Raw genomic sequence first — 13,208 nt, 5'->3', positions numbered from 1 at the left:
CATATATCGAGAACGGAGAGTATGAGCGTGCAGCGTTTATAGCGTGGAAGTACTGACCTTACTTTGAGTTTGATTCCATAAAAAGTGACAAAAACATTAGTGTCCATTACCATTGTGCGTGGGAAGAAAACTTCTTTTTACAGCGAAAAAAACCCCTAAACTTCCAACAAGCACCGAGTGCGCTACCACGTAATGGGAAATTCACAGAGAAACTTTCGTATCCTTCCACTGACCCTGCGGCACACCTGCACCAGGGTAAACCTCCGCCTACCCAACTCCTGCTTTACAGGTGAAAATAGAGCAAAAGGACCGCTGAGTCTTTGACTTTATTTATTTTCTGCTGTGTTTTACTTGCATCTATTTGAAAGACTGAGTGTAAACACACACAAAAAAAATTTGTGCTGGAATGTGCAGAAAATAGGTTTAAATGTTAAACAAATTTCTTCCAGTCAGAGAATGTTGCAGATAATTACATTTTTGCTTGATGCATAAAGTTAAAAGGTTAAAACTAATAAAACAAGTTTTAAAAAGAGACGTTTCCATTTGATTACATTTTGTATGATGGATTATGTTGAAAAAGTAGAATTGGGCAGAGATCTATCTCTATCACCTATTCAGGTTGTAAATCGTGTTTTTAAAAAGTAACTAAGTAATTAATTACTTTTGAAAATAAGTAATCAGTAAAGTAAAGGGATTACTTTTTTGGGGAAGTAATCAGTAATTAGTTACTGATTACTTTTTTCAAGTAACTTGACCAACACTGGTGTTAACACCAATAACAGGTACAATCACTGTCTGTGTTTGCATGCTGCCTTTTTAATATTTGTTGGGGGTTTTTTGTATTTTTTATTTTTTTTGCACATGTCTCTCTATGTGGTGAAATCATACACAATGTGAAAGCTCTGAAGGATGTCTCATGGGTGAACTCAGCTGTCGCTCCTTTTCCTGTTTATGCCCACGTTTTAACCTGTTAGCGCTTGACTGCTGCTTAATATAAAGCACTGCGACCGCTATTTGCTCATACAGAGCCAATGGAAAGGGGTCTTCAGCTTAGGTAAACATGCTCTTGTGCATCTGTGTAGTCCAAAAACCCAGCGGCACATAGCTCAGAGTGGCTGACACTATAGGACAAGTGCTGATTGGTTGAAAAATGGACAGGAATGCAAATAGGAGCTACAATGGATTTGATCACAAACAGGAGAAACATCAGAAATCAAAGAACACAACATGATACGCGCAGACAGTGGTTTCAGATTTTTGTTAGAACTTTGCTCTTATAACAGCACAAGAAAGAGGAGCCCATAGACTAGCTGTTTTTAACTGTTTTAAACCGCTTTTTTAGTGGCAGTCTGATTAGGCTGATTACCCAGAATCCTTCTTTTTAAATATATATACAGACAACCACAGACCTGGTACCACAGCTGATTAGACTTGGAGCAGTTCTGATTGGTGGATAAAGTGGCAGCTTTAATCTTATCGCTGCCCTTTATGACTGACTAAACTGTACTCCTCAGCTGTATTTACTGTAACTGTCTCTTTTAGTATCAATATACAGCAAAGGTGCAAACCTTTAATTTAGTAACTAAAGAGACTAAAATGACAGAGGAATACTTCTTTGTCTTTTTCACACCTAATTGGAAATAATTCTGCTTTTCAATCATTGTTATGGAAAACAGGTTAACCTGATTCTGTCAACTGAAGTGTTTTGGGGCATTTTGGGTCCCCCTCAAAGTTTCTACAACAGCATGTTACCCTGACATGTACTCTAGCCATATTTCACAATAAGACATGACAGTGTAATGGAAAATGTTATTAATATTTCAGGGGTCATACAGCTTTCCATGATCCTTTCCACACCACTGAGTTCATTCCTGTGAAATTAATTAATTTTAAAAAAATGCAAGGTGCAGTATATTTGCAATCACAAACTGAAAATAGTATATGACTCTTTATGTGAATCATGAATGACCTAGCTTGGTCACTTGATGGTTAAACCTTTATCATCTACAGAAAGCATACAAAGACTTTCAAAGTAAAACACTCAAGGGCGTAAGGAGGAGTTCTTTTCCCACTCATTCAACTCCTTTTGTACAAAGCTAAGCCATCCATTCAGCTACTCTTTGTTTAACAGAGCACCGGACAAAAGCTGGGAAAAGCCTTCCCACTGTAGTTTTTCCATTTCTTCTCTTCACTTCTACTTGACCACATTGAAACAAGCACATACTGAACTTTTTGCTTTTTACTTCGTTCTCTACATTTATCTGATAGCTGCACAGAATAAAACGTCTCATGCAGAACAGACAAACAGGGACATTTTGCCCAGCGAATGCTTTATTTTTAAATGCTTAAGTACATTTCTGCTGATTATGCTTCTGTGGTTTGTGATATCTGACTGATAGTCTGATTTTATCACAGGAAGCTTACTACAGCATCCAGGGCATCTTAAAACCTGCCTGATACACGGAAGCTGGCAAACGTTTTCTGATATTACATGCATATATGCACGACAGAAGCCTGTATTGACCTACATAAGCAGCATATAAAGCGACAGAGTAATAAGCGTGTATGAGCAGCAGACACGGCCGGGTGGAGGGGATTGTTCACTCACAGAGACACTCTGTGTCAGGCTGTAAGCTGCTCCAGCTGGACTCGACACCCACCCACTTGGCTCTTATGTAACCTCATACGATCCTTCCCAGTGTGTTCTGTGCAGGGCTGGCACATACTAATCATGTTGTGGGAATCAGTGATAAAAGGCAGAGTGGCATCTACTATGTGGTTTAGTAGTGCAGCACCATGAGAGCTGTATTCCGAGTAAAACTAAAACAATCTTTAACCTGCTCTAAGAAATTTTCACTTCGTGTGTCAGTTTCACCAGCAGCAGCAGCTTTCGTAACCCAAACAACACAAAGGTTGATATTTTGCCCTACGAATCGGCAAACGCATCTAACCAGATCAACCGCAAGGGTTTCGATGCAGCTGAAGAAAAAAACAGGAAGTGGATGGTACTTCTGTAAGCCTCCGCCTAAAGAACATGGTGTTCCCAACGTCACAGCTGCTTCCCCATGCTGACAAATCAGAGAGCTGTGGTTAATGTTTGTAATGTCTTACACACTTCACATCTCCTCCTTGTGAATCTTGTGGTCCTCTTTTTGCCTTGTTTTGTTTTTGTGTATGTGAGTCATAAACATGCTCTGTGGTTCATCAGTGTGAGCTTTCCGTCTACCATTCACACTTCCCCTAACTCTCTGCCTGCCACCATCCTCAGTCCTCTGTCCTTATTTCACCTCAGGCCTCTGGCTGCAAGCTTCAGCTCCAGCGTTCCCACATCCCGTCTCCTTTTGAGCATCACACCATCAATTTGCCATTTTGTGGCCATGTTTTGTACATTTGGCTCCATACATTTCTAATGTAAACCTGCCTAACCCATCTTGTTACCTGATGGCTGTGAAAGCACCATTTTACTGAATTCATCTCATTTAGTGTGGACTGGGATCAGAGCGTGTCCCCAGTGACCCTCTCCCAGAACTGTCTTGATAGCATTGTGCATGGATTGTTAAACAGGGCTTTTGGGTTTAGGCCAAAGGTCTCTGGACCAAACGTCTGCGTGAACAGACTGCTAAAACCAGTATTTCTGTAAGTTATTCACACAGTCTGACACAAAAAGACACACTAGGTTCACAGACACAAAAACTGACCTCAAAGATACAAAACGACTCCAAAGTAAAGCAAAAAGGCTTCAAAGAGACACAAAGCGTCCACAAAGTTAAAGAAATTGACCACAAAATTAAACAAAACCACAAAAGTGACTCAAAGCTTATTCAAGGACACACAAGGCTCCCATAAAGTTACACAAAAAAGACCAGAAAAGGATTTTACACAGACAAAAATCCCCACAAAAAACACAAAACAACCACAACCAACAAGATGACTTTACAAAATAAAAAACACCAAAAATGACCACTAAGAGACCCCCAAAAACCCCACAAACGCAAAACCACTTCACATGACACAAAATAACTTCAAAGTTAGACAAAACCTTTTAACAGACAAACAAATCTACCATAAAGTTACAGAAAACAACGACAAACTTCAACTTTGACTTTACAGCCAGAAAAAATGTGAAAAAAGCTTCAAAAAATATGTAAAGTGACCACAAAAAGAAAAAAATTATTGTGAAATGATGACTTTATTAAAAAAAAAAAAGAACACAAAGAGAAAAAACAACCGCAGGGTTACACATAAAAGACTACAGATAAGACACAAATGTGCAACAAAGTTACACAGAACCACATAGGGACACAAAATGTCTTAAAGTGACATAAAGCAACCACAAAGCAACACATAACTTTAAAGATACATGAAAAAAACAACAACAAAGAGAAGTGAAATGACAATAAAAAATACATATTATAACTATAGACACAAAATGATTTCCATGACACACAAAACAGCCACACATATCCACAAAAACACAGAAAAATGATCACAAAGTTACACAAAATGTCTTCAAACAGCAAAAAACAACTACAGAGGAACTCCGATGGCTCTGCTAATTAGCCACACAAGAAGCCGTCTCCATTTGACATAAATTCATGATGCTGAACAAACAGTGTAACCAGTAATAATGTCCCTGAATGCACCAGGGCCTAATTTAATACAAATATATAACTGAAAATAGTCTTGAGCCTACAAGCCGTAGCCATTAACTGAAGGTGAATATATTCAGACATTAAAACACTGATATCCTAATTAACAACAGTTCAAAGATAACATAAAGGTAAACAACAGAAGTCACGTTTTTTCATGACCTTGTACATGTTAATCAGTTCTGTGGTTACAGTGTTGACTGTGGCCTGGTTCCAAAGCTGCACTTTCATACAAACCTCCTTGAATGACCGACCGACTGCGACTGTGGTAACTTCCTTTTTGCTCAACATCGTGCAAACTTGATCAAGAGCGCTGTCGTGAGTTATGAACAATGTTACTTTTTAGAGATGCCCGCTTTCCCCCCTCGTGGATGTTTTCTCCGACCACGCTCCTCTTGTGCAGTCAGGCAGAAGTCGCACATGCAGAAATGTTAATGACATCAGTGAACGTGCCGGTTCACATTATCTCTGCAGCACAAGGCAGAGCATTGTAGGTCTCGACGCGGGCTTCACATGAGACGATTTTACGTCAGGGCAATGCCTAGCAACCGTAATTCTGCTGCATGCAGGCAACATACAACCGCATCGCATCAACAACAGCCAACTTGTTTGGATAACAAGCAACTGTTACCTTTGGGACCAGCTGCAAACATGCTGGAGGGCTTCTTCAAATGTAGTCTCAATGACTCAAGCACCTGAGTTAAGGTGCAGCATACGCACTTTAATTTTAATTTGAAGACTTTTTCACACATTTATTTATCATTGATGTTTTAAACTCAGAGTTAAAATATGTCCTCGTGGATATCTTAGCGAGGTTTGTGACGTGGGTCACATGCTGACAGTAGATATAGCTGCCGAGATTGCCTTTTTATTGCAGGGTTATGTGCAAGATCAGCTGGCGTGATGCAGGTTAACCTATAACCTGCTGGAACAATAAATACTCTGATTTCAGCTTGAAGTCTCAGCAGTAATCTCGCACCTTCTGCTGTCTGATGAACACTTTTACTTTCTGTACTTTTTGTACCTCTACCCAAGTTAAAACCTGAACGGCAGAGTATTTGTAGATGCTGGTAACACTGCTTTTAACCTCTTGTTAGTTTCTCCTGGTGACATAATTGCATTTATATTGTGCTTTTTCTAATCTTACTGAGCACTCAAAGTAATGATGTGTGATTAACTTGGGGTTCAAAAGCTTGTAATAATTGTAAATATACTTGTATTGTGAAGATATTTTGTGTGATTCATATTTATACTTTGATACCTCGTACTTATTTTCATATCTGCATCTCATATTTTTACAGCCTTTTATTTTATTTTATGTTCATTTGAAGCTGCATGCTGTGGATCATATTGCAAAATTAAAAATAGAGTTGCATATATATTACAAAAAACCCCATGAAGAATAAAACTACAGCGTGGGTTCTTTTTGAGCAAATCACGATGTTTCTTCCACCATTGATAGAAAGGTGAGAGCCTGTGTGAGGCCTTTTCTTTGACTTAAATAAATGCTTCCTTGGTGAGAACTCAGAGGTTTTGAAACGTGCTGGCCTATTAAAGCAAACATTACAGTGAATGTGCTAAGGTGTTTGCTCAGGGAGCAATGTTGTCACCATAAAAACGTCAACATGCAGGTAAGGAAGTGATAAGAGCAAACATGTTGTAGGTGCGCCAGGGAGATATTGTATATAATGGTACTGTAAAAGCAGATCTAAGGCTATATTTGTGATCATTGGTGCTCCTGTGCCTGTTTGAGGTTAAATTGACCTGCTCTGTCTGGCTCTTTATCCGCGTCAGACTGGAGTTTTACAGCTGTTGAGCAATAGAAATTGCTCCTGGGAGAAGTGACAGCAGCCGCTGCCACGTCTCCAGTCACGCAGCCTCATGCTGGCAAGCGGAGCTAGGCAGAGATCTGCCATCCAAGCAGTCCTTTCAACACCAAATGACTGCCATGTCCCTAGGTCTGCCGGTCACGTTGCCAAAAACACGTTGGAACACCCCACCTGTGCCAAAAATATCAGATATCTGAAGAACATTTACACTGGGGTTCCTTTTTTTAGACACAACTATGATGAATTAAAACAGATTATATAACACAAAGAGGCATCTAACATTTGAAATATAACCCAGCCAGTGAAGCATAAAGTGTCACCGCCTGGTGAAACAGCACTTCCTCATCACCGCTGTGGAGCATCTTGAAATCTGCAGTGTACTCAGCGGTCACAACCATTTGCTCTCGGGTTTCTCAAGACATTAACGTGACCTGGGAGACTTTTGCAGTCCGAGCTGTATTACAGAATATCAGCGTCATGGTTCAGACCATTGGAGATTTGTTTGGCTGGAAAACAACATTACAAGGATTTCACTAGTTTACAGGAAGAAATGTCTGACTAAACAAATAATTTAGTGCAGTAAACCCTTGATTTTTTAAAATAGAATATGTTTCAGACAGTTTGAGTGCTAAAAGATAGTTTCCCTGGTGTCAGAGGTTACTTAAGACCTGCTCCTATCTAAGAGATTAAAATATTTCACAAGCTAAATCTTTAAAATCTGAAAAATCTGTGATGTCCAGGATGTACCCTGCCTCTTGTCCACAACAGGATAAGTAGATAAATGGTTAAAAGGATGGATGATGGAGGGTGGGTTAAATATAAATATCTTCAATGTACCAGTGACTGGACAGAGCTGGACTCAAAGACAGCACAGGAACAAGCTCTGAAGACAAGATCCATAGAGGCTGGGGTCTACCACACGATGCAAGACCCCAGGTGCAGGCTGTGTAAAGAAGCCCCTGAGACAATCCTGCACATAACCGCAGGGTGCAAGATGCTAGCAGGCAGGGCATACATGGAACACCATAACAAAGTGGCCGGCATAGTGTAAACCTGCAACACTTGTTTTGTAGCCACATGCAAAGCTGTTAAAACAAGCAAACTTCTGAGCAAACATTTGCTTATATAGACATTCAGAAGTGTGCATGGGCACAGAGCAACATTACTGTAGCTGTGTTTGCACAGTTAGATCACTATTTTGTTGCCAGGCAAAAGACACCAATTTGTTGGTGCTACTGTTCACCACCACAGTAGCACACGGAGCAAAACAGGAATTTTTCAATTAAAGAACTGGGATAATACTCAATAGTTAAGTCACTCACCTGATCTGAGGCCAGTAGAACAGCTTTTCAGTCATTAAATACAAAAGTGAATGCTGAGAGACCCAAATTCAAGCAACAACTGAAGCCGGGCACAGGAAAAGGAGCACCTCAATGGAGGAAGCACAGCAATTGGTCATGTCCATGGATTTCAGACATTGGGTAGTCATTGTCTGCAAATGATTTTCATCCAAGAATTAAAACCAGTCCTCATATTTAATATATTAGTTTGTCCAATTAATTTTAAGCCTCTAAAAATGGAGTGCTGTGCAATAACTCCTGAACAGTTACTTCAAAACATTTGCAAAACCTCCAGATTTGGGTTACAAAGGTAAAACTATGAAAACTGTGTCTTTGTCCAACAAATTATGGACCTAACTGTATATAACTGGACATTGTAATTCCAATATCTACTCTTAAAGCTCAGTTTTCGGTCTCCACCAGCTGTTTACTGTGTACCAGCTAAGAACTCCATTATATTAAAAGCTAATCTCTAATCATTTGATGGTGTAGTGGATTTTTTCCAAGCATCAAATTAAAGCAAAGTTAGAAATAGAATAAAAATAAATGAACAGACAGGCAAACATGCCCATGGATTTATTTCTTAGTTATAAATTAGATCAGTGTAAAGGTTGCATTTCTTTTTTTTTTAAATTCCCCATGTGGCCAGCTGTCACCAGTTGGGTTAACCCAGTTTATCTGAGTGGGCTGAGGCACACTGACCAGCACAGCCATTTTGATTCGCAGCCATCTGTGAGGCCCATTGTGAGAGGAGACAGAGGAGAACTGCAGCCTCTCGCCACAGCACTTTCCATGCAAACTCCCTGACCCCAGCGTCCTCGCTGCTGCTCGCCAGAGGAGCGCCAGTGTGTTGGACCCATTGCTTCCTGGATGGCCCTCACCACATTACAATCTCTTAATCACTGCTGTGCCTTTGAGAGAGAAAAGAGGGAGGGGGAGGGAGTCTCTGCAACTGGATTGGCTGCTCTTGGTGGAGCTGTTGCTAAGGGGAGGGCTTTACTCAGCGATGGATGGATTGATGGATGGATGGGCTTCTGGTTGGAGCAACTTACAGTTCAACTAAATGTGATGAAGCAAATCTTCCAAAACTACTTGAGGTTCAGACCATGTTCTCTGTCACCATTTGCTGTTTTATTATTTATCAAATTTGTCTCATCCAAATAAAGTCTTATCAACCGTGATGGCTCAGTTTGCTTTACTGCCACTTGTCCTCTTGCAGCTACCATTTGTACAGTGTGAGATTTGAACTTTGTTTCAGGATTATTCAGTTCTGATGGGAAAGTTTAGGGTTTAACATTCTGAAACCGATTGTTGGCATTTTGATTTCAGCCAAGTCAAGTTTAAGGATTTTATTGCCTAGTTTAAGATTTAAGCAACTTGGCCTGAATATGCATTGAGGTAAGAGTCCAATTACACTTTTAAAAAATATAAACTTGTGCCCATGTACTTTAGATGATATACTGAAGTGCTTAAAACAGGCTCCAGGCAATTTGCATCAGATACAAGATTAAATGGTGTTGAGATCCCAGCACTGCTTACTCATTTAGTGCCATTTTGCCATGCCCAGCTAAAACCCTTCTAGAATTATCTTGCAACATCCGCATACTCATGTTAAAATATTAACATTGCACAGGCCGGACCAACATCTATACGTTTTAAGGGTTTCCCCTCAGAAGTTTAGCTAAAGTATCATCTTTCGCCAGGAATGTCACATCAGAGACTAGTTTACATCCGAGCAGAGATGGAGGTAAACAGCTATTTATAGGCAGGCTACTTGAGAGAGTCTGAACATCCTTCCTGTTACTAATGACAGACAAGACAAACATTATTAGCTTCATGTTTATTTCCATTTTACTGCATCAATATAAAATTGGATTTTCAAATTAAGTTTCCATAGACAAACATTTAAGCTATATAATGAACAACTTACAGTGACAATGTGGGAAGGAATTGAACAGGGTATGGTACAAAAAGTCAAGGCACACCTTGTTGTAGCATTGAGTGGAACGCTTTAAAACCTCTGCAGGCAGGAACCCTTCAGCTCAGCTTTAATAAAATGACCATTTTTACAAGGAGGGACAGAATAGCCAGCATTCAATATCTCCTATGGGCAGAAACTTGATTCACTTCAACTTGAAATTCATGTAAATTTGAAATGCGTGAGGGAAAACGTTCTGCCTAAAATCAGAGCTGTGCTTCATCAGGACTTGATTCAGTAAACCTCCACCAAGCACGAACATGCCAGCCTCTCCAGAAGAGGCAGGCTGATGACATGCGCAGGGATCACTGGTTTATTATTATTTTTTATTCATTTGATGGGAGGGGGCGGAGGAGCAGGATTGAAGTTTGAGTGTTATTCAGTAGCAGGAGAAGCCAGGAGTGGTTGCCCTGGTCAGTTTACCGTCCATCTGAGAGTTTTGGAAGAGATCTGACCCATCACAAAACACCTCACTATTTCAAGTCAGTTTGAGGAGAAAAGGGCGAGGAAAACGGATGCAGTTACTTCTATCTCATGAAGTTTCCTCCTCCAATTTCCCTCTTGTACCTGTTGGTGAGGTGGTCTGCCTGCATGGTCAGCTTGGACAGCACGCCAAACAGTCCTCTGAGGTGATAATGAAACTGATGCTGCAGGTCAGCGTTGTCATCCACGTGTATGTCTCCCTTCGCCGCCTGCTGCTCTTCCTGCTTCACCGCCATCTCCAGGAAGCTGGCACCGCTGCTCACCTCCCTCTTCAGCAGGCCCCACTCCATGTCGTTCTTTATGGACTTGAGCAGCAGGTAATGCTCGTACATGTCCCTCTGCTTGTTGCTGCACGGCGGTTCGTTGTTGTTGTTAGCCTGCTGCTCGTCCAGCGGCATGTCTCGCAGCAGGCTCGGCACCATGATGGTCTCGTCCATGTTGTTGGTGGCCGCTATGAAGCGGTGCATGACGTTAATGAGGGAGTGCTTGTTGCCGACGGAGTCGCTGCTGATCTGCATCATTTTGAAGGCTGTAAGGTTACAGTGTAGCGCAGACGGGTGGATCTTTAAAGGCAGAGCTGTTTGGCTGGTGATCTGCAAGATGAAGGGAGGGATGATTAGGATGCAGGAAAGGTGCAGGGAGATTGAGCAGACTCTGCAGAAATGCAGCACAGCAAGGGCAAATCCCTCTGAGACAGCTTTACATAATCAGACAATAAAACACCTGCAGCACGCCGGACTAAAGCCTGGCTGCAGGAGACCGACACCGCGAGCTGACATCTCTAATAGAAAACAGATGAATAAGACTTCCGTATGCTTCCAATCTATACCATCATGCCCGAAGCGCATCACTATGACCTCGATTTCCTGCTGCTGAAATTCAAACATCCCTTCAGTTAGAGTAAAAGACTGACCTGGAAACCTGAGGGAAAGCTGTCCTGGTTGGTTAACTCAAGTTTTCTCAGGCAGCGTACAGCACCCGCTGGGAAGAAAAATAAAAATTTCTTCAGCTGACTGACAGATAAGCGCTGTTTTTATACCCAGCAGCCGGGTTGGGCGGTAGGAAGGACTGAAAGTCCGGCCTCTTTGGGTTTTACTGCAGAGCCAGTTGGGCTGCATGACAACTGCAGGCGGGGCTTCTGCAGCGTCTGATCCAAAATTGACCAATGAAATGAGATCTGGCAGCAGCCACTCAAATATGTTTGTTCTGGGCTCGCCTGCGATTAGCTGCACCCTGTTTACTGCTCATCTTTTCCGGGCCGTTTGTCCCCTGAAGGCAACACTGGTGTAAGTCTCCGTGCAGCTCTTTGCACGTCGGGTTTGTCAAGAGTTGAACTCATAGATGGTTTAAGATTCAACTAAGCATAGTGTGATCCCCCCCATCCCCCCACACACGCTCACTCTCCGTCCTTTATTGGCTTGTATATATCTTGCACAGCACTGCCGCCTGGCGGTTAAGTTGTGTCGGTTCAACTGAAGCGTCCTCGCTGATGCAATACACTCATCCAAACGAGACATGACCCCAGGAGCAGCACGTGTCACCAGGTGGAGCATCCACTGTGTCACGGGTGTCCCTAAAGGTCTGGCATAAATTTCAGGCTTTTAGCTGTATTTTCACGAGTTTTACAGCTTTTTCCACTGATAAAGATCTCCCTCAATGCCAATCTTAGTGCAGCAGTTAATTAATTTATAAATAAACAATAAAATCACAGAAAAGTAGACATTTCTGTTTTGTTTAGGTCCACAGTAAAAGAAGAAAAAAAGATCCAAACAAAAAAGGACATTTTCTGTAAAATAACAATTTTCTGTTTTATAATTACAGGATAATTTACTGTGAATTTACACACTTATTTCTTCCAATTTAAGCCCAAAGAGTCATGCTGGCGGACTTTTTTCATTTACTACAGCAGCATTTCTTTATCTTGTAGAAAAACTGTTGAAATTGCACACATTTTTCTTATATTAAGATATCTAAGGGATTAAATGTGAAGTTGAAACTTCTTTACACTGACAAAGGGCAGAGATTCATTCATTTGCCACACTAAGGATCAAAGTGGAGCTGCATTTGGTGCATCATGTAAAATGAGTTTGACATCCCTGCATTATTGGATTAGTTTCACCTGCAATTTTCCTGAGTAAAACCAGCAGTCAGTGCTTTGAAAAGCATGGCACAAGTTGCCTGTGTCTAAGCTGTGAGCAATAGCCAAAGCTTATACATATTTATAGAAGCCTGCTTGTATTCATCAGCATGAATTCAATTATTTATTTACAGTCTAATGTGTTGGTGTACAGAGGCAAAGCTACAAAAATGGTCTGTGTCCTTGCGTCAAACATCATGCAAATCAAATTTGACCCCACCAGAAACTGGTTACCTCAGGGCAATAAAGCGCTTTAAGGGCACTAAAATGTCACAGTTTTCTACATATGCTCATTTTTATTTTGATGACCATCAACTAAATTTTCTTAGAAGCATTTAATGTGTGATTGTATGGTTCCGTGTGTGCCTATCATTGATAACTATTCTCTGGAACTTCATGAAACACTTACTGTTGAAGGAATGGGGCCCAAATGCCCAAACACATTCTTTTCTCCCATAAAATATTTATGTGCTCATATCCTGTAAGTTAACATGAGTTCATGCAAGTATTAAATGATGCAATTAAGCAAGTTGTAGCAGGCGAGCACCAGAAAACATAAAACAAGCAGTGTCAAGTATCAGAGTTCAGAAACACAGTTTAAATGTACTAAGTTACTACTGCTCATCTAACTCAGTGACGCTGTAGGATTAACAGCACTACGCACCAATTCTAAGGAAACTTTATTTAACAAACTGCAAATGAGCAACATCTCTCAGGCCTTTGTAGAAGTTTAGAGTTCAATCAGCATAGACTGTGTTGATATTTATTTTGTCAACAACGGCATATTACCAA

General features: G+C 40.9%; 1 protein-coding gene across 1 annotated transcript; it reads right to left on the bottom strand.

The window, feature by feature from the left end:
• Window positions 1-9,643: 9,643 nt before the first annotated feature.
• Window positions 9,644-11,352, bottom strand: mid1ip1l (MID1 interacting protein 1, like). Its single transcript, XM_005913178.3, has 2 exons — window positions 11,193-11,352; window positions 9,644-10,872 (listed from the first exon to the last, which is right to left on the bottom strand). Exon 2 carries the CDS (start codon window positions 10,798-10,800, stop codon window positions 10,324-10,326), a length of 477 nt encoding a protein of 158 aa, XP_005913240.1. The 5' UTR covers window positions 10,801-10,872; window positions 11,193-11,352; the 3' UTR covers window positions 9,644-10,323.
• Window positions 11,353-13,208: the final 1,856 nt, after the last annotated feature.

The sequence above is a fragment of the Haplochromis burtoni genome, unplaced genomic scaffold, assembly GCF_018398535.1.
Source record: "Haplochromis burtoni strain Fernald_Lab_line unplaced genomic scaffold, NCSU_Asbu1 Contig_4, whole genome shotgun sequence".
Lineage (NCBI taxonomy): Eukaryota > Metazoa > Chordata > Actinopteri > Cichliformes > Cichlidae > Haplochromis > Haplochromis burtoni.
Note: the sequence above shows the minus strand (reverse complement) of the source record. Positions and strands in the feature narration are given on the sequence as shown.

What these genes read in the sequence shown, in the direction of transcription:
- mid1ip1l (XM_005913178.3), bottom strand. Translation starts at nt 10,800, where the DNA reads ATGATGCAGATCAGCAGCGACTCCGTCGGCAACAAGCACTCCCTCATT.